At 45.1% G+C, this 27,287-nt stretch overlaps 1 protein-coding gene and 1 long non-coding RNA gene across 2 annotated transcripts; both read left to right on the top strand.

The window, feature by feature from the left end:
• The first annotated feature begins 222 nt into the window (after nucleotides 1–222).
• Nucleotides 223–26,885, top strand: LOC144179502 (trophoblast glycoprotein-like). Its single transcript, XM_077707884.1, has 3 exons — nucleotides 223–318; nucleotides 2,453–3,620; nucleotides 23,904–26,885. The coding sequence occupies exons 2-3, from the start codon at nucleotides 2,479–2,481 to the stop codon at nucleotides 24,130–24,132; spliced, it is 1,371 nt and encodes a 456-aa protein (XP_077564010.1). The 5' UTR covers nucleotides 223–318; nucleotides 2,453–2,478; the 3' UTR covers nucleotides 24,133–26,885.
• Nucleotides 10,382–17,978, top strand: LOC144179503 (uncharacterized). Its single transcript, XR_013324263.1, has 3 exons — nucleotides 10,382–10,645; nucleotides 12,179–12,448; nucleotides 16,425–17,978. It is a non-coding gene; the product is annotated as an uncharacterized LOC144179503 (long non-coding RNA).
• Nucleotides 26,886–27,287: the final 402 nt, after the last annotated feature.

Raw genomic sequence — 27,287 nt, forward strand, 5'->3', positions numbered from 1 at the left:
GGTCCACTGCCTCGACCAGTTTTGTGTACTTAGTAACGCGATCAGCGAAAGCACGTCAGAAATGGAAGCAAAACAGCACCCCAACTCGCACTATCGAACACTGGAGATATGAAAACTGGAGATACTGGAGGCGAAAGTAGCAAAGAGTGATCTTTCATCGTTAACCCGGGGGCCGGGCGAGACAAAAGCGATAAGTGAGGCACTGTCAGACAATGTCCGGCGGCCTGCCGAGTGGTCGATCCTCTTCGACGACGCTTGTGCTCCTTGTCTTTCGTCGAACTCGTGGACAAAGTTACGAGCTTTCCCCAAGTGAATTCGGTGAGTCCTCCACAATCACCTGCACATTAGTTTGCTTTTTTAGGCCGCTTTTCTTTAGGTCGCTTTCTGATGGTGGCGTAAAGCGAAAATGCCCGTGTGTACGAGATTTCGGCGCACGTTAAAGATCCCTAGGTAGTCAAAATTCATCCGGAGCCCTCCACTACGGCGCGCCCCATCACCTGCGTTGCGTCGGCGCGTTAAACCCTACAATCAATCAGGAGTCACAAAAAAAAAACTGCAAATATTGTCAGTGTGCATGGTGACGAAATGTGCAGTGTGTGTTACCATTAGCGCGGGGAAATCGCTGTGAGGCTGACCTTCCGCTACTTGTTGCGTCAGAAAGTTCAAAGGCGAGATGTTACTTATACCCATAAACTTGGCGTTTGCCGTGCAATATGCTACAAAGTCCGGGGTACATGTTAACGCTTCGAATTAACGGCTTTACTTCAAGCCTGGCTTTGCACAACTCAGTTTGTTACTGACGACGTCGCCCGCATAAGTGGTGAACCGGCTTGCGTATTGTCTTTTTCTTTCAGTCAGTAACGCTACAGTTATCGAAAAGTTAACCAGTAACGTTTAATATAAACTAAACGAGAATGCCGTGTGGCGCCAATTAGGAATAGCAAACATTGGCGCACTTTTAGCATGCAAGAGCATCACAGCCCCTCGTCGTCTACTGTTGCTTCCCTGGCCGTGCGATTATAATTCGAAAGCCCTTTACTATTTGTGTTTCTAACTAGCTGGCTTTCGTCCATGTGAATTTGTGGTGTGACGGGTTCACCTTTAAAGAGTTCATTATGCAAATCGGCAACTAAAGAAACAATTCCCAAGGATCCAGTTATTTAGTGTAGCAGAGCAAGCAAGAAACACTGTATAAATTAATTCTCGTAATTTTGTTCGCGAGTTGGCCAGTTAATGCCTACTCTTCGGGCAGGACTTGCACGCATTGGCTTATAGGTGATATGATAATAAATTCCCACTTTTAGAGGGAATTTATTTTAGAGAGAATTTACAAACAAAATCGTGTTCAGTCAGAATAGAAACGTTTGACGCAGTTTTGGTGTTTCTCTCTGAATTAAAGCGCGAAATACGGCGTCATGCGTTTTCCGTATACTCCCTATATACGGAACTCACACTGGCAATCGTTTGGTGTTTCTGGCGGTTGTACAGGGATGAATCCGCTGTCAAAATGTTTGAACCTTGCACCATACTTTATTTTCATGTGTTGCGGACACACGCCCCTGTTTTTATTCCGGTGGTCTCAGCAAAGGTAGAAATATTGTATTCCCATAATTCCGTATGTACGGAGGGTTTCAGAAGTTAAGATAGGTACAAGGCAGGCACTTCCGATGAGAGGGTAAACGAAACGTTAACTAAAGGTGCTGATATGCCACGCCCCAACTGTAAACCAACTCAAGGGTTATAAAGCTATTTTATACGGCAAAAAATGCGCATAATTAATCTAAGAGATCGTTTACAATAAATTAATCACGGGTTTTAGAAACTATATCAGCATTGCTGGGGTCGAACCGGGGGAGTTCGTTCTAAAACCCTTGGCTACTGAGGCAGCACAGCGGACATTTTTGAGCAATAGCATAAGAGAATAGAAGGATTGTTTCAAGCAAAGCGGTACATGGCGCTGGGCGCGCTCAGGACGTTCGGGGTTTGCATCCACAAGAGAACGGAAACTCTTGAGCCGGCAGCATTGAAGTGACTGGTGAGGGTGGCGTTCGCAGTATGCCGCAATGGATACTTGTGATTGCGGCCCTGTTAAGTCCTGTATATGCGCTTGTCTCCCACCTTCATGGCTTAAAATGGCTGAGGCTTCTTGTGCATATATGATTCGTCTTTAAAAATGAGACATTTAATTTTAGGCGCGGCGTGGCGTTTGTCTGCATTCTTTTCTTGTCTTTGGTTTAGTCCGCCGATTTTGTTAAATAAGAACTCTCAGTGTGGTCACCGGGTCGCCAAACTTGTCATTCGTAAACAGAATTTTTAAGGAGCACATGTTTCGCATATGAAGTACAGCACTGCATTTAAAATATTGAGACGACGGCGACGTGCATTTAGACGCACTCCCAGTTCTAGGTTTGTGTACCACAAACCATCCCGGTGTTATTTTTGCTGCTGACAGGAACTTGTGGTGGTGACCTAGAGGGGATGACAGCGCGGGTTCCTCACAAGCTTTCCGGCTGGCTGACATTCCTCCACCTGGTGGCGTTCAGCATCACGACGTCCCTGCAGCCGCTGGACATGAGCAATCCCGACCTGTGCGTCCAGCCCGGATGCTGCCTCCAGCGGGCGGAGCAGCTGCGATTGGACTGTTCTGCGCGTGCTATCTCGGAGCTCCATGAAGCAGTGGTTCCCGCTGTCGTAGAATCCTTGTCTCTTCGGCGCAATGGAATATCGCGGCTCGAGCGTGAATCTTTTCTGCGGGCCCCAGCACTGCGACAGCTAGACCTGTCCAGCAACGACATACAATCCGTTGCGAGGCAGTGGTGGTGTCCCGACAACGCCTCGGTGCCTGTACTGAAAAGTCTGTCGCTAGCGCACAATCGACTCAAGGTGATCGCAGACGGCGTTTTTGAGGGGCTCGAGTCTCTCACGCACCTTGACCTCGGCTACAACAACATCCGAACACTCAGCAAAGGCAGCTTTTGGCATCTTGGTCGTCTTAAGGAGCTTGTTTTAGACCACAACCCGTTAGTTCGTGTAAATGGCGATCACTTTGCTCCACTGGGAGAGCTTCGCTCGATCCAACTGAACCACTTAGGCCAGGTGAGCCTGCTTCGGGATGCGTTCAGATTTGTTAATGGCGTGGAAACCCTTGGGCTGGCCGGAAATGGAATTCTAAGCGTGCCTAGGCTGCTGCTGGGCCTAACCTCCTTGAAGTCGCTCGATTTGAGCTGGAACCCGTTGAAGCGCCTGCATCCATTGTGCCTGCACGGCATGCCAGTTCTGCGGACGCTGAACCTGAGTCACCTCTCCCATCTTAGCCACGTGGACGCACATGCGTTCGGGAACCTGCACAACCTGCGGAAGCTGTACCTCAGCTTCAACCCAAAGCTGTCGGCCATCCACCCGGACGCCTTCTACCGCCACCCCTGGAGTGGCGGCGGCCAGGTGGTGCGGCTCCAAGAACTGCACATGCGCCAAACAGGGTTGCAGAGCCTTTCGCCCAGACTGCTCGATTGGGATGAACTGCTTGTTGCCGACCTAAGTGAGAACCATTGGATCTGCGACTGCCGGCTAAGCTGGATGGCAGCAGTCGCGGTGACACAGCGGTGGGAGAACGAGCCCAGGTGAGTTTTCTTTGCATGTTGTCGTGGGTCGAAATAATTGGGATTAATCGGGAAACTACCGGTAATTAAATACGAAGAACTGTACATGCGGACGCTTCGTTCATTTGAGTAAAAAGTGGCTGCGGCTTGGCTCAGCTACCCTTGGATATGTAAAGCGAAAGCTTGGCTTAGTCTGTTTGAGTCTTGGTTTTCCTTGGTTAACCTTTGATGTAGCTGTTTTGCCGACCACGGCTCAAAGCCATTTGGTGCCGTGCCACGCTTACAGGAGGCCCGACCTCGCTTTTGTTCACGGCGAAGGCTACGCAAGATGAGTCGCGTAGGCCGAGACGACACAGCGGCGCATGCGTGGGAGACTGCTGGGTTGGTCGGTGGCCAATCAGCTGAGAGGCCGCTCCAGTCGCGGCCGCTCCGGCTACTTGAGCAGAACGACTGAAAACGGGGGCTTGTGCGCAGCGCTGACAGAGGGCCCAGCGAATCACGCGATGCGCTTCGAGGAGTGCGTCACTGGGGGTGTGTCTGCGGTCAAAAGGTGAACTTGCGCATCCGCGGTGAAACTACTGGACGAAAGTAGTAAAGCTTTGCTTTAAAACACTGGTGGTTTTTAGAATGCAAGGTTAACAACCCTTACGGATATGTTCGCAGCGCAGTGGGAATTATATAAGGACGAAAGATGAAACACAACAAATATACACAGGCAAAACAACAAATGGTGGTTATCCTGTGGAAAAGGCAAATGGTCGGGAATATTATGGGCATATATTCTTTGTTTCGCTCCCAGATTCAACGTCTGCGTAAATATTTAGAGTGCGTTGCTACAAGAAAAGGTGGTGTTGCGACACAACTCTGTGCGAAGCTAAATGTGAGCTTAAGTTGAATCAAGCCTGCAGCGATCTTTAGTTTCTTATTAGATACGCTCACTTAAATTCACTTCACTTCACCTCACTTTATTTTCCGCCTCTACCACGGCTGTAGTCCGGACGCTTTTACCTTTAGTTGAAGCTTAGCCGAAGTTTTTACCTTTACGTACCCACGACATGATCGCATCCGCATGCTTGCATAAGCGGCCAGCCATAGCTGTGTGTCCCACCCCGCTTCACCTTGCAGGAGGCTGAACAGTGGGAATCCCGCTCTTTTCGGGGGATGATTTCGCTTCTTTATCTCATAGCATAACCTCTCGCAAAGGGCAAGCATCCCTCTTTTAACAGCCTTGCTGTTTATCAAAAAGTAATTTTTTTCTGTCCGCGGTTAAAATACCAAGCGGCCCTCCCGAGAGGGCGTGTCTCGCGGCGACCGCCTGGCCGTTAAAAAAATCAATAACATGCCGAGCGGTCATGTGCGCGTGCCACGCGACCACCACCTAGTCTCCCCTGCGCACGATTGTCAAGCCAAGCATACCAACTTCGGGGAAGCGGCCAAGAACGCAAAAATAAAAACTACAGCGTTCACCGTAATCATGGAAACACTTGCTCGGAACGAGAAAGACACGTCACAGCGTACGCTCCTCGAAAGCCATTGCCAATTATTATCAGTATCAGAAAATGAAGGATGCTCACACTTATAGCAACAGTGATGTAGTAAAGGTCGTTGCGGTAGTCAACAAGAAGAAATCCGCTGCAATCATGGAACTTAAACCATCGTGATGTCCGTGAAGGTTGGGTATACAGCTTCGCTTCCTTCAAGTTTTACGCGTTAGTGAGCGCTTCTTTCATTTTATTCCCTGGACCTCTTGACGCTAAGCATAACGTTGCTATTTGATGTTTAATCACGTTAACAGATACCCAAAAACTGACGTAGACTGAGTTTGATATTGCTTGACCCGTCCTTAGGCTCGTAATTGTGTCTAGAGTATTTGCTGGTAAGTTCGACATGGGCCATAGCACATAAACGCAGCGGCGTACTCGTCAAACCTTGCCCACGGAGTTTTAGTTTCTTGGAGGTCTATATAGTATTCCCATAGTGTACATATCCCCAGATATCTAGTTGTGAATGCTTGTCGCCACGTTTTTTATTTCGTGTGGATAAGAAAGGTCGAGCCCTGTTTCGTACAACCAGAGGACCACACTTTCAGCATCGGTAAACCCTTTCTCGAAATTTTTAGTTTCGGGCGAGTGACACAACTGAGAGGGTGCGACGAGCATATAGCACTTAGTGTGTATACTTTTTAATGCTGAAGGCACAGGCCAACACCACAGACTGTGCGGATGTCTGGGATGTTCAGAGGAATGGCGCAGTGATCATCTTCACAGTCCGCATCACCTGTGAAAACTGAAAAGAAAGAACATCCACACCTTCATGTACGGGCACTCATCATGGCTTAGACCATACGAAAACGTTCGATATTGCCGGTGATTTCATGTGGACACTAGCGGTAGAACCGGCGATGTCCGGGTTTGCCGTTAGATAATACTTGGTATAACAAATCTTCAGCAATCTATAAAATGCGGGAAAGGGCATGGCACAGATTCGCCCCTTACGTACGGCTTGGTACAAACCCTGAAATCACTTTGTAGACATCCGTAAGCGTCTGAGCATGAGAAAAGGGCAGTGTTATACAATACACGAGCCTTTTGGATAGTTACGTTTTACCGAAAGAAAGGTCTAGCCTTTTTCAGCAAAACTTTATACTGATATCAAAAATAGCTTTAACCGAGTATGCCGTCCGTGAGACACAATCATTTAAAATAATATTTGCGGCAAAGCCAACTTTCTCGCAAATGCGTTGTGTCTCAATGTAATGTAGGCTTTCTTCTAAATGTTGTACTGTAGATGGTCGCTAAAGCGACTCTATCTCTACGCCGAGGTACTTCACTTGTCGTGATAAGATTCTTCACGACGCGGTTGCGAACTATTTAAATCTTTCATTTGTTGCGAATAGGCGGGCCATGTACTTTTCATAATTCGTTCCCCATGCAGTGCAAACAATTAGGGATTACCGTCTGCTGTGGAAACAGGCATACACGGGAGAGGGAACGTCAACAAAAACAATGGTTGATTCCTCTGCCATAGGAATCGGTAAAAAACGAAAGAAAAATATGGAGCAAAATCTGCTGTGGAAGGAGCATGATTTACGAGTCGGCGGCTGTCTTGTGGGTGTGTTTGGCGAGCGACGTCTTGTAGCGGGTCGCTTCAGCAAAGGTGTGACAACTTCGGTCCTGCTCTGTGGCGTATACGGCTGACGGTTGCGTTGCGATGATCTCAACTTGTGGAACGCGAAAGGGAGAGTTCGTAGCTTGAACCGTGAACACGCGATCGTATTTGGCTTCCCGCTAGCGTTTCTCTTCGCACCGATTTTGTCACGTTCATGCTATTCGCCCGTCGGCGTGGCTACGACGCTGCTTACGCCAACTGTCGGCGCTCGTTAGCGTCATAAGGCACTACTTCGCTTCACCTCTCCTAGACGGAAGCACCATCGGCGCCAATGAATTTTTTTCTGGCATTTCTCCTGTGTTCGTTGTCCTGGCTAGCTTTCCGTCACGGATATGACGTCAGCGAAATCTTGGTGTATCCCGGCATAAAACACTTTCGTGTTAAAATATAAAACACACTAAACTTTTTAACACCCTTAAAGGTGCTAAAAGGGTGCACTCAACATTTTGCACCCTTTTTGCACCTTTTAAGGACTAAAACATTGCTCCGGCACCCAATCATGAGGGTGCCACATATTAAGGGGTGTAAATCTTAACATTTTTACACCCTTTAAGGTGCAAGGAGGGTGTACTGAACATTTTGCACCCTTTTTGCACCTTTCAAGCACCCAAATATTGCTCGGGCACCCCACCTCGAGGGTGCCAAAATTCAGGGGTGTAATCAACAGTTTCATAGGGTGCTACGACCGTTAAAGGGGTGCTAAAAAGTATTTCTTCTCGATTGGGGTGTTACCACGGCACCTTATCGTTAGGGTGCCTAAAAGAACGGTGTGTGAATGCAAGCATGCAAAATTGCACAAAAACAGGCTGAATGTTTAAACCGCACATTGCACTACTTCACCGCCCGTTGAGAGAATAAATATGAACTCTCCACATAGACCAGGGGAAAGGCTCTAAAATTGCTGTTCGTAAATTGAACAAAACGTGCTGAATGTTTAAATTCCACTCTGCACTAATCTACTGCTTCGAGTGTATCACAAGGTTCGTTTCGATGTCTGGGTGCACGGGAAGGAAAGGCTACAAAATGCCTCTTGTAGTCCTATAAATAAAACTTTTACGCGAGGCATCGGTGTCCTCAACGAAATCGAATTTACCTAAGAATTTGTTCCCGTATTATTATGCCCCGGGCAAAAATTCCAACAAGACTTTCTTGTTGGGCTCACAGCACGCCTGTGGGGCCAATACGAAGTTCTGTCGGCACTCTATCGTTCCAATAGCCTAGTCTTCCAACAGGGAGTTTAACCTTGATGGCGTTTGTGGGGCCAATAAGAAGCTCTGTCGGCACTCTATCGTCCCAACAGCGTAGTCTTCCAACAGGGAGTTTAACCGTGATGGCGTTTACCGGCTCGCCAACACGATAAGTCAACGCCAACAGACGCCTCGTTCGTAATCAGCGGCGCGAGCGCGCCATCAGACAGAACCGACAGACAGCCCTGAAGGTGGTTTTTAGGGCCTAAACAGCAGCGTCTATGTCTGGCATAGACGCTAGACGTCAACGTTTGTGTTCTGAATTTTCCCTTCAGTAAGTAACAGTCAGACGGACGATAACATAACTATGTGAAGATATGCTTTGGCTCATACCACGGCAAGCGCAATCGTTTGTGGCTGCAGCCTCGGTTGCTCTTCGTCCACAACAAACTGAATCGGCTGTACAGCTTTCTTCGAGGGCGTGTATGCAGGGGTTCTATCTTCCTTTTTTGCGCAGGCCGACGGGGGCGGTCGTGTAAAATCATTTTCGCTCGTCGCTGCCGTAGGGTTGCCACCTTCCTGGTTTTGGACCAGCCCGACCGGTTTTTTAAACAGCGGGCCGGTTGCCGGTCCATATCTAAAACCAGCCGTCACCAGCCGGTTTTTTGGCTTTTGTGCCGTGATTATGCCCGTTTTGGCGTTTTATAAGCGTCAATTCAACAACTAAGCCGATAAATACGTGTCGACAAGCATAGGCGTGCGCACAGGGGGGGGGCAATCATCTAAATCATCTAAAGGGGGCGCCAAATTTGCCCCATGCCTTGCCGATGTAACACATGAAAGTAAAATTTCTGCTCAGAAATATTTTGTGTGTGTTGCAATTCCATCACATTGAAATAAAAATTTTATAACCATCCCTCTTTGCACTGCGTTCGCACCGCAAGGCCTTCAGTGAGAAGAGGTCGGGAGTTGCTCTGGGGGGGGGGGGGGCGCAGCGGTAAGACTTTGCCTAGAGTGAACTAGAATAAGTTCACTCTACTTTGCCCCCCCAAATTGAGAACTCTGCGCACGCCTATGTCGACAAGCTGCGCAAAGACACGCGAGCAGAGAAAATACGCGGGCGAGCGCGCTGCCTCAGATGGAGGGGGACCTAAGGGAAGAACAAAATAACGAAATTCTACCGCCGCGGTCAGCAATTGCGGTTACTTTTCAGTGAAGCACATGCAGAGCGATGAGCGATTAACCAAGCTCTCAATCACTTTCAGTACAAACGTTATGTTGATTTCTCTCTAAGAAAACACTACAATAAATGGCACTGCATGTTAAAAAACATGGCGTCTTTTTTTAACACAATCCCTTCTCCCCCCCCCCCCCCCCCGGAAGGCCCGTTTTTTTTTTTCGGGGAAAGGTTGTAACCCTACGCTGCTGTTCTGCCTACCTGCTTGCTGTACCTATTACGTCGCCGCCACCGCAAATCCCCACTTGTTACAAACTCAGAGGTTTTCGCACTGTTAGCAGTCGTTTTACACGATGGGTTTGATGCGCCTGACATGCCAGGAGTGACATCGCTTGTAGTATTAGAGCGACGTTGCTTGTCTGCAAGACGGTGCCGGTCAAACAAGCGTCATCAACGCCATAATTCTAACGGCACATTCCATTTATTTCGTGGCTGCCGTGGCTTGCGCAGAAAAGGTCGGGTTGACTGCGATAGCTTTTCTTTAGTCAAATAATGGAGCTTTGGCTCAATCGCTTGCAGCGCTAGCAATGCGGCCTCGTCTGCAAGACCGGTGAGTGAGAAACAAGCGTTAGGACAGCCAGAATTTCAAAAATGCAGCATAAACTAGACCATCGTTAAAGGAGGCGATGACTAGACACAAGCAACAATATTCGTTGACAACTTACGTAAGTATAGAGTTGTTTTAGGCGCCTCGAACACCGCCCGCCGACATAGCTGTTTGTTAACGCGTCCGTTTACTGTTTTGTAGGTCAATGGTTCGATTCCTCGTCGAACGTGTTTTTTTTTTTTTTTTTTTTTACGTGAGGGTTTCATTAGCTCCTTTTTTAACGACCAGGGTAAGCACCTGTTCCTTGCTTTCTATCACGCCGACATTTACCGCCCTCTTCCTAAACCCAAAGTAGCTCGTTTTCTCGCACGTTCTCTCTTAAGAAGCCCGCCGTGAAAACAAAACCAAAACAAACGTCAAACCTCTTTACAATATCAGTATATATGTCAATTACTTTATGTGTATTCACTTTTTGTGTTTAAAAACCTTAAATTTAAGTTATAAACACATTTCAGACTTTGAAAGCAGAAAGATAATTACCAACATTACAGTAGTAACACAATTTTCGTCAAAAATAGAGGTGCTGCATTTGAAGTCTGGCAACTATCTCTCACTTTTGTGTGTGTTTTTTCATAGCGTTTTGTACCGAGTGGTTGGTGGCGTGATTTAATATGTTTTATGTATTTCAAGCTTAAATCATAGTTATAGAAGCTTTATGGGTGATGTCTACCCTTCTAACCTACGCGTGTGTTGAACATGGGGACCCCGGAAGAACGATCATCGCCGGATAAAATACTGCGCGTCAAAAGTGGATGACATTGCATCAGAACAAAGCGTGTTCGTGTGTCCGCGAGATGAAGACGACAGTGAAGGAGAATTTTACGTTGGAAACATCGTTTTTGCTCGGGTAAGTACGCATTTTTTATTATTCTGTATTTGGTTGGAACGAGTTCTGGTGTTTATGGGTCAGTAATTCGCTAGACCCCCATCTCGTTTGCTCTGAGAGCCTACGTGAGATACTTGTGTGGCGCCCAGTCCACCGTTTCCGCAGAAGTCCGCATCAATTTACGCTGAAGCTAGACCTTGGCTACGATGCTCGCGCTGTGGTACACGGCTGCTAATAATTTCACATCACGCAAGGCTCTTTAACACCGGGGCGTTTGTTTATGCGTCTCTCAAACAGTGCCTTTGCGGTTGCAGATCGCAGTCGCAATTTCGCGTGAGTGGCACAACGCTGTGATTAGTCCTCCCTCGTGAATACCCGCGGTATACCAAGAAATAACATGAACAGGAGGTTCCCTGGAAGTGCATGTGAAAACGCGTACACGTGATTCCATGGCTGGCGTCTCGTAGGTGTTGTGAAATCTCCCCCCCCCCCCCCCTTCACGAATTCCGTGCAGTGCGCTTCGCAGCTATTGCGCTCGCGAGACCGGCGACCGTACGCCTCGCGGTCTTCGGGCCGCGATATGTGTGCTGTTCTCGTGAAGCTCGACAACAGCGAAATTGCTGTACTCGCTCGCCAACGCGCCCCGACAGCGTACGCGTCGACCGGGTGCTGACGGAGTTGTGCTGGAAGAAAAGCAGGCAAGAGATGAGGGCGCACGAGGTGTAGTTAAACATGAGAATTTACAAAGTGCAAGGTGGAGAAAATAGTATGCAAGGGCCGGAAACGGTGAGAGAGTTCGGGCCGCGCACCAGCGAGCGAGTGCGGTAATTTACGTTGCCGAGTTTCACGAGTCCGGCACGAATATGACGACGCCCGTCTGAGAGTTCATAGAGGTATAGAATTCACATACGTGCAAATTGAAGGTGAAATGCGCGCATGTGGCCTCGCAGGGAGTTAGCATAGTCTCGGGGTAGTGGGGGAGATTTCACAACGCCTACGAGGCGCCTGCCGATTTGATTCTGTCAGAGTAGCTCTCGGGAAGTCTGGGGCTTGATATCAGAGGCATATGTATTGTTTAAATTAGTGCAGAAAATTGAGCCGATTCGCAAGTTCTCATTTTCGCAAAACCGCAGGCCATACAGAGCTTAACAAGAAAGCTGTAGGCACTCACTCAACTCGATTTATATTGGAGAATTGAACGTGCAGATACAAGTCAGACATTGAAATGGAGGAGCCTCAACTATCACACACCAGTTCCGATTGAAAGCAAGGGATACAGATGAGCTGCTAGCATGCGTTCCATGCAAATTAGCTCAGTAGCTAGCTTTGCATATATCATGCATACCCCACTCACAATACCTGCGGGTCTAATAAATACATTCATACTGTGACCTAAATATCACTTGGGGTGTTCCGGGAATGTTCTTATTAGTGCCTTGGAGGTTACTGTCTTTAAACGATTAAAAATCTACTTGATGTAAGCATTCGTGCTTTATGTGTGCTCTTCTTGTATTTCAACAAGTGTCAGCACACTCACAGATTATGCACCTGCAGGTGCTGCTGCTGGCGGTCCTGGGTCAGCTGCCTTCCAGTCCAGTTTCAAAGGCTTTGCCAGGGCCTCCCTTGGCCAACCGACACTGCACCTGCTGTACCCAAGTACTGCCTGGCCTTTCGTTGGTGCTCCGTACGCTTTGCCGCCAGGAATGGTCATTCATCCATCATCTGGCCGCTTGGACCACCCGTTCAGAAGTCAGCGCATTTGCTCGACACATCGGTCCAGGCACTGCTGCCATATCGGTGCACCCACCGATTATGTATTTTCAGGTTAGTTATTGCATGTTGTGGAACTTGCCATGATGTATACCTGTTAGCAGTGCTGTGGCCTCTGATTATTTGAAACATTTTCATGAAGCGGTGCTGTGCGTATGGAGCGTGTCATTGCTTAGCAGAGATATTGAAGAGAATCTGGGGCTGACGACTAAAGGGCAAGAAGAGAAATTGAACTTTGAAGCAAGTATTCGTATGTAATCAAGCCAAGCAAACATTTAGGATCTTTCGATATGGTTTTAAACTTGCAATACAAACTGGTCTACTTCAGATCATACTGGTAATAATCATACTATACCGAAAAGTACATCCCGCAGTCTGTAGAATTCTGACAGCGCTTTTTTCGCAGTCTCTCATGACAGGCACTAATCTCAATGGTTGGAAGATAGTCAAGGTAGCACCAGTCTTTAAATCAGGAGACGGTACTTCACCATTAAATTTCCCTAACAAGCACCATATGCAAGGTCAGGAAACATTTCATCCACTCTCAGGTCGCTAATTATTTATAAAATCACAATATCACATTCGAGTATCACCACGGTTTTCACAAGGGTTACTTGAGAAACACAACTTTCAGGATTTGTTCACGATCTACATTGATCCATTGACACAGGCTTACAAACTGCGGTAGTTTTTCTCGATTTTTCTAAAGCATTCAATCGCATTGCACACCACAGACTACTTCTCAAACTTCACCCTAATGTCCTTACTTGAGCAAAAGATTTTCATTCTTCTCAAATGCAGTTTACTTCTAATAACTATATACTTCTTTTGCTCGTGCCACTTTGTTGTCCCCCCAGGCAGGTTGCTTGGTCTATCTTCCATGTTGCATATCCTCCCATGTAGGTCTATTTGCAGATGATGTTGTAATTTATCACACAATTTCTTTCAACTACTACCGTCAATGCTTTCAATCTGATCTTAACACAATTAACTCCTGGTGCTGCAAATGGCTAATGTCGCTTATCTCTAAAACAAAGTGCATGACTTTAACGGTGGCAAGTCTCGGATTGTAAATACTTACTTCATTAACAACAGCCTGATTACCTCTTGAGACAAAGGTGTTTTGGTAGGCCGGTAGGGGAGGGGGATTGCATGGTGGATTTCAAAAGGTACATCGATTGGGAAAATAAGACGTGTGATTAATATTTTCATTTGCACTCCAAAACTCGCTTTATTTCATATGTTTAACCCACTGCCGTGGCTAGGGTGGTGTGCTGTGGAGGCGAATGTCGGTTAGATACCGCTTGGTGTAGCCGCTTTTCAGATGGAGGCAACACGTAAAGACGCCCGTGTTTGGAGATTTCGATGCGCACAAAAATACCCAGATGGTCAAAATTAATGCGAAGCCTTCCCCTACAGTGCTCCCCATATCCCAAGTGTAGCTTTGGCGTGTTAAGGGCACAGGGTAAGGCGAAATTTTGAAAAAATGACTTTTTGTTTTTCTTCGCAATTAGGGAAGTTCAATTCCTTGTGCACATTTTCCATATTCACACTTGCCTTAAAAAGTCTTATTTCTCGCTAAAAAGCAGCTTTCCCGTAAGCAAGTAGTAAGTGCCCACATCCTCTTTAGAATGTTCTCAGGGTTTATTGTCATTTTTTTTCATCAAAAAACTTCCAGTTTCAGATCAAAATGCTTTTCTGGAATCATCTGTATTAAGAAATTGCATAGCAATCACTGCAGAGCTGATTTTTCAGTGAGGGCAATCCCAAGACCCTGTTGCACGTTTTTCCACAATTGCCCTTCGAAGCTGCGAACAAAAAAACATCTTTTTTGGGCTGCACACTCTAATGATTGTAACATTGGATGCTGTTCTTTTATTAAATGATGAAGCAACGCATGAGCCAGCATTTTGAAATCATTCAGACCAAAACCTGGCAGCAAAACCACCATTAAGTGGCCCAAAGAGGTTGACCACAAGCAAAATACTTCGTGAGCAGATCTGTACGATGGTGCACAAAATAGTCAAGGAAGGACAGACGACCGGGTGAAAAGCAAAAAAATGACTTTGGCAGTGATTATGAAGCTGCTGCTTTTTAAATAAATGGCTCCATTGGTGTTTTTGGCAAAAAAAGTATTGTTTTTAACCTCTTTTTTTACTTTAAACTCAATTATCTCAAAACAATGTTTTTTCTTACAAAGGTACCATTATTTCCTATATCGTTCACGATAACGAGCTGATTTTTCCCCCCTGTCATCTACATAACGTTTCACACCTGCTGTACTAGAATTGAAAGTATGCACGCAACAGTTTTTTTGTTACACAATTTTTAATGCTAAAATAATGCCAAAATTTAGGTACTAACAGACAAAAAATGATAAAAAACTGAAATTTTTAAGGATGTTTATAATTCTACTACAGTTAAAAGAGCACAAAATTTGAAAGAAAATGATATATACGTTATGTAGATACCTTTATTAGATGCCGAGAAAAATGTACCTCAAAATGGCCAAAAATGCATGGGAAGTATAGAGCTTACCCTGTGCCCTTAAACCACCGTTTTTTTTTTTTCATGTTTTTGATATAGTACCAGCTACTGTAGCAGGTGCAACTTAAAGGTAAAATTATACATAATGTTTCCAAGAGCTAAATATAAAGGCCATATTGAAGTGCGTTTATGGGTATATCTCATAGCAGTAGTGAAAGGTTATATACTCTGGTGCAGGTTAAGAACGCCAATGGCTTATGTGGTGTAGTCCAGTGTTTGACGGAATGCCGTGTAGGCAGGTAAAAGCATTATTGCAGTGATGAAACGTAGGTCACTGACCAAGTCAAGAAAGCCATTTAACGGTTTGTTGCTTGTTCACGGTGAGCATGTGTCGTGGAAAACGAAGCTATATATTGGGCATTACGCGGCGCAATGAGTTTGCATAGATATGGTGCAGATTGCCATCCATTATGTTGATAATGTTGGGCGTCGTCTGAACAATGAGGGACTCGAGCAGTAATCGAGAAGATAGATTGCACTCAGTTGTCAATAATTTTGTCTTGTTCCAGTCGACCTCGTGTCCCGTCCTCTCACGGTGCTCTGCCGGTGGACTTGTTTTTGCATGGCCCTTGTTCACTTCGTTCCAGTGCTGCATTAATCTTCTGTGCAGATTGCCCGTTTCGCCAATGTACACTGATTTGCATTCAGCGCATGGAATCTAATAAACAATACCCGGAAGCTTGGAGCGTGAGAGGGGGTCTCTCACGCTGACAATGTCAGAACGCAGCTTGCTAGTGGGCACATGCACAATGTATGCACTGCGTGTCTTGGAAATGTGTGCGAGAGTTTCACCGATGTGTGGGACGTAGGTAATTGCTGCACGTTTTGATGCAGTCGTTGTCCTGAATATACTGCCTAAAGCATTATATTCAGAAAGAAGCGAAGAGGGCGACTAGCAAGAATCCACATTGACATTAGCAGGCAGAAGCGTCCACAAGGCCTGTGTCAAAACGTGCTGCAATTCTCGTCCTACACATCAATCAAACTTTCGCACGCATTTTCAAGAAACACATTGTGCACATTGTGCAGGTGCCCACTAGCAAGCTATGTTCTGACATTGTCAGCGTGAAAGACCCCCTCTCACGCTTCAAGCTTCCAGGTGTTGTTTATGTTTTGAACAAAAAAAGTGCCATTTAAACGTGACACCTCCTTCCTTGCCGATTTCTGATGCCTGATTGTTCAGTTTGTGGGGATACGTTTAGCAGATTGCTCACATGTCTAAACTGTATTTGTGCTTGAGCAGTCAAACGCTGATGTTAGCAGTGAAGTAGGCGAAAATTGTAGTTTGATTGCAGTTGTGTGCTGATTACCTACATTGTGTTAATTCGTAGAAAAGCAAAATTGAGGTAACCCTGCTAACTGTTCCGCATTGCAGCATTTTATTATGCGAACGTTAAGGAGTTCAGCTGCTTGTTAAAGGTGAAATAAACAGTGGTACAAAAAGAAGAGCATCTACTAAACAGAAATATCTTCACAATCGCAGGATGCCAACGGTCCGCCTACCAACTTGTGTCCTGCATCGTTTTTGCTGGCTGGAGCGGTTCATGGAGCATTTTCCAGCTTCTCAAAGTTTGTGGTCAAGCGCTCCTCCAAGTGAAAGATGCCGCAGAGGGATCTTTTGTTTTAATGCCACAATTTCGCGTGCTCAGCAGCAAATTTACTCGTAAGGCTTTTTAAATATTCATCACCCAAGAGGGCATGTTACCTTCGTCTTCGGTGGAATGTGTCTGCACTCAGGTTATTTGTGACAGAAACAAGTGGACCACGTCATGAGAGTCATTGAGGCCTTGTTGATTGTGCATGCTTCTGAAATGACATTTTCATTAAGCTGAATACTTTCCACATATTACGATTTGTGAACAAATTATGGTAAAAGTCATGATTAGTTGTACTACACTGCAGGAAGAAAATGCCAACATACGCTTTAAGCACCTCTGATATTTCAGATCGTTGGCTGGTGAGCAATAAAACAAAACTGAAATTTTTTTAAAGTAAAATCAAATATTCGTTGTCACCAGTGCATGACCATAGTAAAAGCTATCTAGTCACCAAATTTAGAATTAGACACGAAATGCCAAGAAAAATAGGGAAATAAACTAGACAGCTGGCTACAATAAACCAATTCGTAAAATTCCTGAATGTCTATCAAGTGATGATTCAGGCGGGTTAGTTAAGATGTCAGTGGGTTTACACACCCAACTTGCAGGGAAGCACATGAGCTCCCAATATTAACATGTTTTTAGTGAAGACCGTCTTCCTTCATTAAGCTGCTTTGCACATTGATGCCAGTCTGATAAATGTCCTGAATTTTTGTTATGATCAATCTTTGTATGGGAACCATATATTTTTATATGATGTCGCTGTGTATTTCTGAAACTGTATCTAGTCACTAATTCCAATTTGTCGTGGTCAGGTTTTTTCAACTAATTCGTAGCTTTTTTAACAATTATGGTATATTTTGTGTGCCTAAAGGAATGCCTCATTGCATGTTTAGCCTATGTAGTGTTGAAAGCGGACATTTTGCTTCAAAGTGGAATGTCGGGCTAGCAACAAGGTACTTCGCGTGCTGCTCACTTTCATTCATGCCATTATTTTTTATATTATCATTTAAAATTAAAAGCCAACCAATTTGCTGTCGTTTTAATTTTGTCACCTACTTTATACTTTCTTTTTTTTTCAACTTTGTGTAAGGATTGACTATCCATATTTTTATGATACCAAGGCGTTGGACTGGGCTAGCTGGTACATGTTTGAATGGATGAAAAACCATAGGAAAACCCAGGACACAGAAGAGAACGACGGGACAAACTTGTGCCGTCATTCTGTTTTAACTGTTTCCTGTGTTTACCACTGTTTTTTTTATGCATTCAAACATTTTTTATGAGTTTGTTGAACAGTGATTAGTTTAGGTGTGTTCAAACAATTGTTGGCTGCGAAGGCTCCCTGTAGCATTTGTATAAGTGCTCTCTGCTTTTTTTTTGAGCCAATACCCCACCACCAGTCTTCATGAGGTGGTCTTGTGTAGAAATAAGTTGAAATAAATATTTGTTTGCATTGCTTTACATGTTTTGAAAGAATTTCTTGTTCATTCTTGTTTCATTCAACCCCGTTTCAGAATCCTGCTTAAGGCATTTCCTCTGTTATTTTTTTTCAGAACCAGGAAGGGTGCTCATCCTCGGTTCTTGCTGAAGCAGCAGTATCCATACTTCACACGTGAGCTCTGAACACACAGTAATTATGGTATGAAACATTCTACCAGTATAAGCCTGCTTTGTAGACGTCATTGTAGATGTCAAAGCTCTTGACAGTGTAGTCCAATGTCTGGTGTAACGGGCAATGTCTACAACTTGTAAAAATAATTTTGTGGCTATAATGTTTGTGATTATTTTAAAATGCACGTCAACTACTATTTAGAATCGCTGTCTAAATTGGCAGCCATTTTCCTGGTGGATACAGAAAGTGAAAAAGCGCATGTGTAGAGATTTCAGTGCACCTTAAATGTCCCAAATTTGCTAAAGCTAATCCAAAGCCCTCCTTGTGGTGCACTTCATATCCCATGTACAGTTTTGCGTAAAAACAGCTAAAAATTTATGATCAATTTAAACTTATTTTAATGTTTTTAAATGCAAATATTCTCAGTTTAAGCTGCCATATTTAGAGTAAAATATTTTGTAACAATTATATAGCTACCAAAGGTTTACAGAAAAGCTTTTTGCTTTTGGTTGTGCACCTTCTTATCAAATGAAAAATGTTGTTAAGAAAGGCAGAAGAAACCCAACTATGGAAATTAGCAAACCCTAAAGCTGCGGATAGAATGAATGTTTTGTAGAGAATCTTTTGCTGATTTCAGTTCTAGTCAACTCTAAAAAAGTGTATCGACGTAGAATGCTTACCGTGAGGCACCTCGTAATACTAGCCAAAACTAATGGGCCCTGGCTGTTGGCTTTTCATTTGCAACAGTGACAAATGACCCCACATCCACCGGCAGGGACATAATGCAAGGCACCATGTACAAGCTAGCCTCATGATAAAATAATGTTTTCTGAACAATGGCATTACATTTCAACCATGGGCTTCACCAAGGAACTTGTATGCATTGTTCTGTGATGTTTGCAGTTCTTGTTATTGCTATGTGGGGTCATTTAGTCTAAAGGTATGTTTATAAAACTCCAAATACCACCAAACCTTGCAAGTGCTGTACCATATGAATATTTTTCCGTAAAGCAAAAAGAATAATGCAAACGAAAATAAATGGCTTGGGTACCCAACTTTTATAAGTAGATTATGAGCCGCAGTACGGAGGGAACTGTATTATGAGCCGCATTACGGAGGAAACTAGACATTTTGCATTTGGTCTTCCTTGATATTGAACCTTCCTGCTCAGCTCAAGAATAAGGCACGAAACATCGCAGGTAGCTACCTTGATTGGAAGTTTGATGCAATACTAAGAAGCCAAGGGTTTTAAGGTTCAAGGAAGTTTTGTGTGGTTGAAGTGTTGCACACCTAATTGCTTTCACTGCACAGCATGGTTAGGCTCTGCAGTGAATCTCGAAGGATGTGTACTGCAGTTCGGCAAAGTGAACATATAATTGGTTTTTTACGAAGTGTTGGGTAATCAACTACCTCTAAAGTTATAACTGTACTGAGATGTGGCTCCTGACTTTTTAAATTGATGTTTTAACAATCGGTGACACAAGTTCAAGGAAATTATCAGCTGATGTTGAGCTTCAATGGAATGTCTCACAGAACCGAGCTTGGAAAGCATGAATGTTTCATACCATAATCGTGTGTGATATTGTGCAATATGTGGTCTCACACCTGCTGCACCTGTGAACCGAGGATGACGCACCCGTTTTGTACCCCTTTAGGTGGGTGCTTTTGCAGAAGATGCTCCTACAGATTGGGGTGCTAAGTAGCACCCTAGGATACTTTTAGGCGGAAAAGGGTGTTTATAAGGCACCTGTCTTCTGGGGTGCTTCACAGAGGGTGCTCCTGCGGCGACAAAATCCAAGCACCCTAAAGGGCGTAAAATATTCAGTTTTTAGGGTGCTCCTGCGGCGACAAGCTGAAGCACCCTTTTGGGCGTAAAAATTTTTAGTGTGAACCCGAAAACGAACGACACAAAGTATAGCGCTCTCTTTAGCACTAAATGTTGCTTCCCCGCGAGAGGACCCTGGGTGCAGGGGTGACCCCTTACAGGCTGCTTGCTTCGTTGTACTGCCGTCACTTGCGTGACGGATATGATGTAAGTGAAATCTTCGTGAATCCCCGAACAAAACACTATCGTGTTAAAAACCACTCGATGCTTGTTTGTTTATCATAAAATGCGAAACCCTCATTCAATGACTCCGTATATTTGCGTCAGCAGTGTTACTCCATAATATTACGACAACAAATTCTTGGTACATTCAGTTTGGTTGAAGACATCGATGGCTTGCGCAAAAAAATATTTTTAGGACCACAAGAGGCATTTTAGAGTCTTCCCCTCCCGTATACCCAGACATCGAAATAAACGTTGTGATGAAGTCGAAGTAATAATGAAGCGTCGGATTTAAGCATTCAGCACGTTTTGTGCAATTTTGCCCCTTCTACCAGCGTATTTTCCCCCTTCGTTTTAATACCCAAACCATAGGGTGCTGTGGTGAGCACCCTAATAAAAAATAAATACCAATCAGCACCCTTTCGGCGGTTGTTGCACCCTTTTCAACTGTTGGTTACACCATTTATTTTGAAGCACCCTAATGTTAGGCTGCCGGTACTAAATTTGGGTGCTAAAAAGGTGCAAAAAGGGTGTGAATGGTAAATACACCATCTTTCTCAGCACCCTTAAGATTGTAAAAATGTTTACTGTGCCGTATGAGCCCACGACGAGACTTGACACAAATGCCGACACGCCTGAACAGATGATAGCCATAATTAACATTTAGGGCAATAGTTTTATGTGCCCCATGCGGCGAGAATCCAGTGTTTTCCGTCAGTATCTTCTTACATGACAACGCCGTGATAGCTTGCCAGAAGTAATGTGCATTTACAAAGGACACCGTAGTCACCGGCACAGAGGAAGGTTGATGGCGTAAAACGAAACTTCAACTTCATCTCCCTTTTTCCTTTCCGTCGGTCCTTCCACAGTAACACACACCCAGATAAAAATAAATCGCACGTAGCTGTATTGAACGATGCAGCTGTGATTAGCGTCAGTTTCTGGCGAAGCTGGCCAAGGTCTGCGACACAACTCTCCGGCCGCAGAAGCACCATGCCGGTGCCTCTTATGAAGAAGGAGCAGGGGTAAGTGGATCCCGTGTGAGGTACGGCTTGAGGTGGCTCACGTGGACGAGCTGAGGAGTCGAGCGCACAGACGACGCTGGAGGCGCCAGAGGCACAATTTCGTACGTGACGCAAGTGACGGCACGCTCGAAGCGGTAAGGGCCAATGAATGGGGACATGAGCTTTTCAACAGTCCAACACGGCGAGAAGGGTTCCACAAAAGAAACAAGGAGTGTGCAGCAAAGTGTGCAAGGCGGGGGCGGTCGTCGTATCGAGATTTCTGGGATGCTTGTGATGCCGAGAGCCCTGCGCGGGCAACCAGGCGAGCCAGGTCAGCGTGGGCGATGACTTCACAAGCATACGCAGTGGTCGGCTGAGTCGGACCTGGCAGCATGGTGCCGAACATTAGGGTAGGCTCACAGCCAAAGAGAAGAAAAAACGGAGAATTGTATGCAAATGTTACATTTTTTAGTGCAACGTCCAAATCCCGATGGTCGTTGGAGACGTACATTGCAAACTTGACAGTGAGTGTTTTGCTTTTTCTTAGCCGTTCTGAGGGTCTTAACACTTGCCACTTTGTGCTTTATTTCACAAGAGCGCAGAAGGTCGTGGCGAACTTGTGATAAAAAGTGCCGGCCACGATCCGTGAGCAGCTGGCGCGGAGGACAGTGACGGAGGATAACGTCGTGAATCAAGCAATCGTCGACATCGGTAGCACAGATCATGGGGAGTGCACGTCTGTTGGCGTAGCGGATAGCATAATCCGTTGCTACTGCAATCCAACGATTTCCGGATAAGGACAACGGAAAGGGGCCGAAAAGGCGACAAGATAGAATGGTTCGGTGGGAATGTCTAAAGGTTGGAACTGGCCGGCGGGACGTAAGGGGGCGTTTTTAGACGTTGGCAAACATCACATGCTGCGACGTAGCGATGGACGGCCGGGTAGATCCCTGGCCAGTAAAATGATCACGTCGTGAAGATGATCACGTCGTGAAGCTGGCGGGGGACATCCAACGAAGCTGGATATGTGGCTTTACGCAGAGTCAGCTTTGCCGAAATTGATCAAGGTCTGCCGCAGTACAACTGGATAACCGGACATGTCGGGGCCCTGTATTTAAAAAAAAAAATAAAACACAAAACTTAGAGGGAGCCCCTGGTGGTTCCGCAGAGGTACTAGAGATGCTGTAAATTTCTCCTGTCTTCGTCGGCGGCGCTGTACGAGTGAGTGGTGGCGTGTCTCTTTATGGAAAATCTTCCACAGTCGGGCGTGCCGCCCATTTTTGAGTCGGGTAACCGCGCTCCATTATTACCATTACGCCAAATCCAAGTACGCCAACAACGCCCAGACACTCCACGTCCAAGTACGCCACGTCATAGGATGCCAACAAGGCCGATACACAGGAGGCCTGCGGAACAGCTACAAGAGCTAACCGCCTGTCACTTTGGCGTTGTCACTTTGGTGTTGTCGTCCAATGCAGCAGTGCACAACTCTTTGAGAAGTACAGCAAGCGAAGTCACGAGGCTTTTGCATCGAGGCTACCTATAGTGCCCTGATGAGATTTATTTTTAAATATTACACCCATGCCAAAAACTTACAATATTTTGTTGCTTGGGCAATATCATTGAAACAACTTGGTACTACCTTTCGGTTCCACTTAGAGAAAAATTTCCCCAGTTTCGACAACATTTACGAGGTGGATCTTTGCCGTGGCTAAATGGTAGGGGTAGGTGTTGGTAGATTAGAGGAAGAAGTTGGGTGTGTTGTTCAGAATCCAAACATGGTGAACGTTTTATCGCAGACGAAACGTGCGACACACAGGGCGCTTGCTTGTCCTTCACAATTAAGATATCATTGTCACTAGTACACAGAATTTACGAGCACGTTCCCCGGGTGATTATTGCGTCACGGGTTGAACTTCCGTTGCAGCGCCATTCCATCGCTGTAATGCTGGTCTGAAAAGAATTGTTTATTTCATTCGCAGTAACATAAAGAGAAGCGGATAATGTGAACTCGTCGATCATTACGGGTCAGCCCCTTCCTTTTGAAATGCTAAACCACCGAGTTTTAAAAGTTCTTGGCGTAGCACGTAATGCTGGAAGGGAACATACAGAAAAGTAGGAGTTAGAAAGCGAAAGATTACGTGCATTATTGACGCTGGCGATGTTTGAGTAGCAAAAGCCCAAAATGTCTGCCAAAATTGCGACAGAAAGTCATAAAAAAAGTTTCATTTTCCAGCCGCCCTATTCTATACGGGCGATGTACCGTACAAGTCGGTTAACAGACTGCCCACACGAGCGTAATTTACACTGTCATGCAAATAAATTCGTATGCATTAGAGGGCGCATAGTGGAAAAATTTGCCGTATATTACAATCAAGGACCATTAAAGAACACGTGCACGGGTAGCTTGCAAACTGCACAGAACCATGCAAAAATATGCAGAATTAGTTCGAATAAGGTAGAGAAATAAAGTGATCGTTTGGAACCGAATAATTGCTTATACGCCCGGCACGAAACATGAGCGACGTGTGAAAAGCTAGCACAGTAGATGGTCTCCTCAAGAAGTTCTGGAATGCTACAGAGCGTACAGGCGGGGAAATCAGATCTCTAGTTTTCTTGGCAGTAGTCAGGAAAACTTGCATCAGCGGGCCATCAGTCCGGCAGTGTGCAATCACGGATGATGGTTGTGCGTACGCAGGTGCGCGGGTCCGCATCTGCTGGAAGGACGTGCTATCCGTGACCTGAGTCCCTCCGAATTCTCCTGCGAACCAGAGCAGCAGCCCTCCATGGAGCTGAGTTCGTCTATCCTCATGCTGTGCGGAATCATCGTGTCGGCGGTGGCCACCTTTTTAGGCGTACTCTTCTACAACCGGTGCACGCCCCTGGACTCACCGGACTACTCGAGAATGCGGGAGAGCTCAGTGTGACGGGAACCCGCTGCCCTCCAGGTGGGCGGCTTTCGCCCTACGAATGTTGGCCTCCGTTTCTGAGCAGTGCGCCCTGCTCTGAGCACGGCTACCACCTTCCGGCCCAGTGCTACAAAATGTGACCGGGCTATTTGTGCGCTCACCTGTGCCTGCCTTTCTCATCTCAAGTTTTGAACGGAGTGATCGCAACATGGATGGGATGCTGACGGTGGTAAAGCTGCCGCAAAGGGGCAACGGCCTACGTTTACCGGTTATCAACTTCAACTGGACATTTTTTCGATGACGCTGCATAAAAAGTAAACAAACAACCACTTGTTTTCTTGTCGAGCCAAAGCTCGTGCACATCAGTGTTTCAACCTGACTTGAAACTATTTGTTTGTTCCTAAATGTTCAAGCGAAATCGCGCTAGGCTGAATACCAAAAACAGTGCGTCTCATGTGCTCATATGTAATAGGTTTGTCGTTAAAACAAAAACAGTGAAGCAATGCGGTAATATTTATGAAACTTTCAGGATTGGCACTGATGGCAGAATTTATGAGAGCCCCAGTTCACCATTTCTTTTTTATGAGGGCACCTGTCTTCTCACTTTGCTGGCCTTTCTGGATGTTGCATTTGTGTTGCTGAATATGGGTGTATGTATAATAGTTCCACATGCTGGTATTTGTTTGCACTAGCCAAATTATCGGTACTTTGGTGTTGCTCGTTAACGTGACTGGTTTTAAGCTGCCGGTTGCCAATATGAAACAAGACACTCTTGCGCAAACCTACTCTTTCATGTAGTGGGGGGGGGGGGGGGAATAATACACGAGGCGTGGAAAATAAGTTGAAAAACATGCAGCTCCTGGGTAAAATTCCCTAAAGCCAGTCTTGAAGAGTACGGCCCTGATAAAAATCCCCCCCCCCCCTCTTTTGGCTCACATCTTTACGTTACGAACTGGTCCCTTGTTTAGCAATTCTTTGACGATGGCAGAATAGCTGGCGGTTACCATGAATTAGGGTGCTTTAGCAATTTCAGTCTGATTTATGTATTGTATGTGTTTTCTAAACTATTTGATCGTGTTATAGTCGTTGGACTGCGGAATGTGTGGATAAATACAAAATTTTAAGTTATCTGAAGTACGGTTAGCAAAACAAACGTCCACCGCGCGAGCACTATTGACAACAAAACACAAAACACTTAAGAATATTGGGCAGGAACAATTTACACTTTGTTTCTAAGTCTTCGCAAAACATTTCCATCGGTGAATCATCAGATCAGTTTACAAAAACTTCATTGTGGAAGTATTGCGGAAGAACCTTTATGAAGCCCTCGAAGCAAGAACTACCAGAATGTCTAAATAGAAACCACAACATCCCCTCAACGTCAGATGAAAATGGTGTTCTTCAAGAGTCACTACTTCGTCCCTTCCTTATTCACATATATGTTAATGACTATTCTGCTATACTAAACTCCCCAGGTGAGCTATGTATGCGAATGATACGTATGCGAACGGTATGTATCCGAATGCTTTTGTCAAAAATACTTCGTCAATGCGAGCTGATGTTTTACAACTAATTGAATATTCTTTCATTTTGGTTGCACACGAATAAACTACAACTAATTTTCAGTGAAACTAAATATCTAATACTGGTGCCCATTAGTAAACCAACAAAACCTAACTTTAAATGGCTGTTCCGTAACGGTGCAATAAAGCAAGCCAACAGCACATATTTTAGGTACATGGTTTAAAAACGACCTAACCGAGCAAAAACGTTGGTTGTCTCAATAAAATCGCTCGTTGTCATCCCCTGTGGCTATAAAAAGCCGGTGTGTCATACCTTATTTTATTCTAGACTTCCTTATTGTAATTTTCTATGGGCAGTGGCGTTCACTGATAGTTGTACAAAATTAATAATGTTGCAAGAAAGCACTGCGAATCATCTTCCATAGTTACACTGAAGAATAAAATATTTCAAAAACCACGATTTATTTATCAAGCAAAACTTGCTTGCACCTGATCTAGTATATTATACAGATTAATGAAACAAATCAGAAGTAATAGCCTTCAAAACAACCATACACCATACTAAACAAGTAAGTACTGCCTACGTGATAAAAAATCATCACAGGTCTGTGAAGCGTAGGCAACATACTGATTTCAAATATCGCTGGTTTATTTTTTAGTTGAAGAAGGCCTGAATGGAAGCGAAAGGTTGTCGAATAAGTTCTTTAGAATGATATTCCCAGTACTTTGTTCGAAATACTAGCATTGGTCTAGTTATTGCAGTATTTGTTTAAAAACAAGTGAAGTTCTGTGCGTTCTGTTTATTGTGTGTTCACAAGATGTATATAAAAGTATTGGTGTTGTACTTGTGTACGCTGAGCCTTGAAATTTTACTTAAATATTCAGCCTGTGTATAGGAGAGTTTGCGCCTACGTGTACTCAGAAGGGCTGTCAATTCGGCAAGTTGGCACCGGTTCATAATCCGCGCACTGTTGCTAGTGCAAATGCGACCCGTGTTTGAAACACACTGAGGTGCTGCTTCAACACAAAGACTGGCTTGCCCGCGAGGTTGTGGAGACGCTTCACGTCGCAAAAAATAGCAGATGCATTACCGAACCCTTACCACCATCGCTGATAGAGAGGTTTACTTTCTTGCCAGAGCTGTTTGATTATGTCCGCATATGTGCCACTTATGTTTATTATTTTTTGTTTGGCTCCCAGTATGCGCGAATGAATGCTCTATGTGTGAATTGTAATCTTTCATGCGTATGCTCGTATATTGTTTTTCCTGTGGATTAAACAATTCACAGTCCGTCATCGTGTGCTGTTTCTCAATCATGAACACATACATTTCCCCCACCTCCTTACTTTGGGTCTCAGAGTGCAATTTTGTTTGTACGTGTGGGGCCTACGCATTGCGGTGCTGAAACGTTCTGGATGTTATAGTTTACGTTCGCTGTTGTTTATGGAAGTCAGCATGGAGCAAGAGCATTGGTCAGGCCCTAGCATTTTGCTCTAGCTTCTCTTTCCACTCAGAAAAATTGAATAAACAAAAACTGAAGCTTTTCTTCAAGCCTTTCAGGCTGTTAGTGTTGCTCCTAGGCTAACTTCCTAACAAAATGAGCAGTACTGTCGTGTCCAAGATCCTGTAGCGGTGATATCTTTAGCGGG

The sequence above is a fragment of the Haemaphysalis longicornis genome, unplaced genomic scaffold (genome assembly GCF_048455015.1).
Source record: "Haemaphysalis longicornis isolate Haplotype H1 unplaced genomic scaffold, Haemaphysalis longicornis Haplotype H1 scaffold_4, whole genome shotgun sequence".
Taxonomy (NCBI): Eukaryota; Metazoa; Arthropoda; class Arachnida; order Ixodida; family Ixodidae; genus Haemaphysalis; species Haemaphysalis longicornis.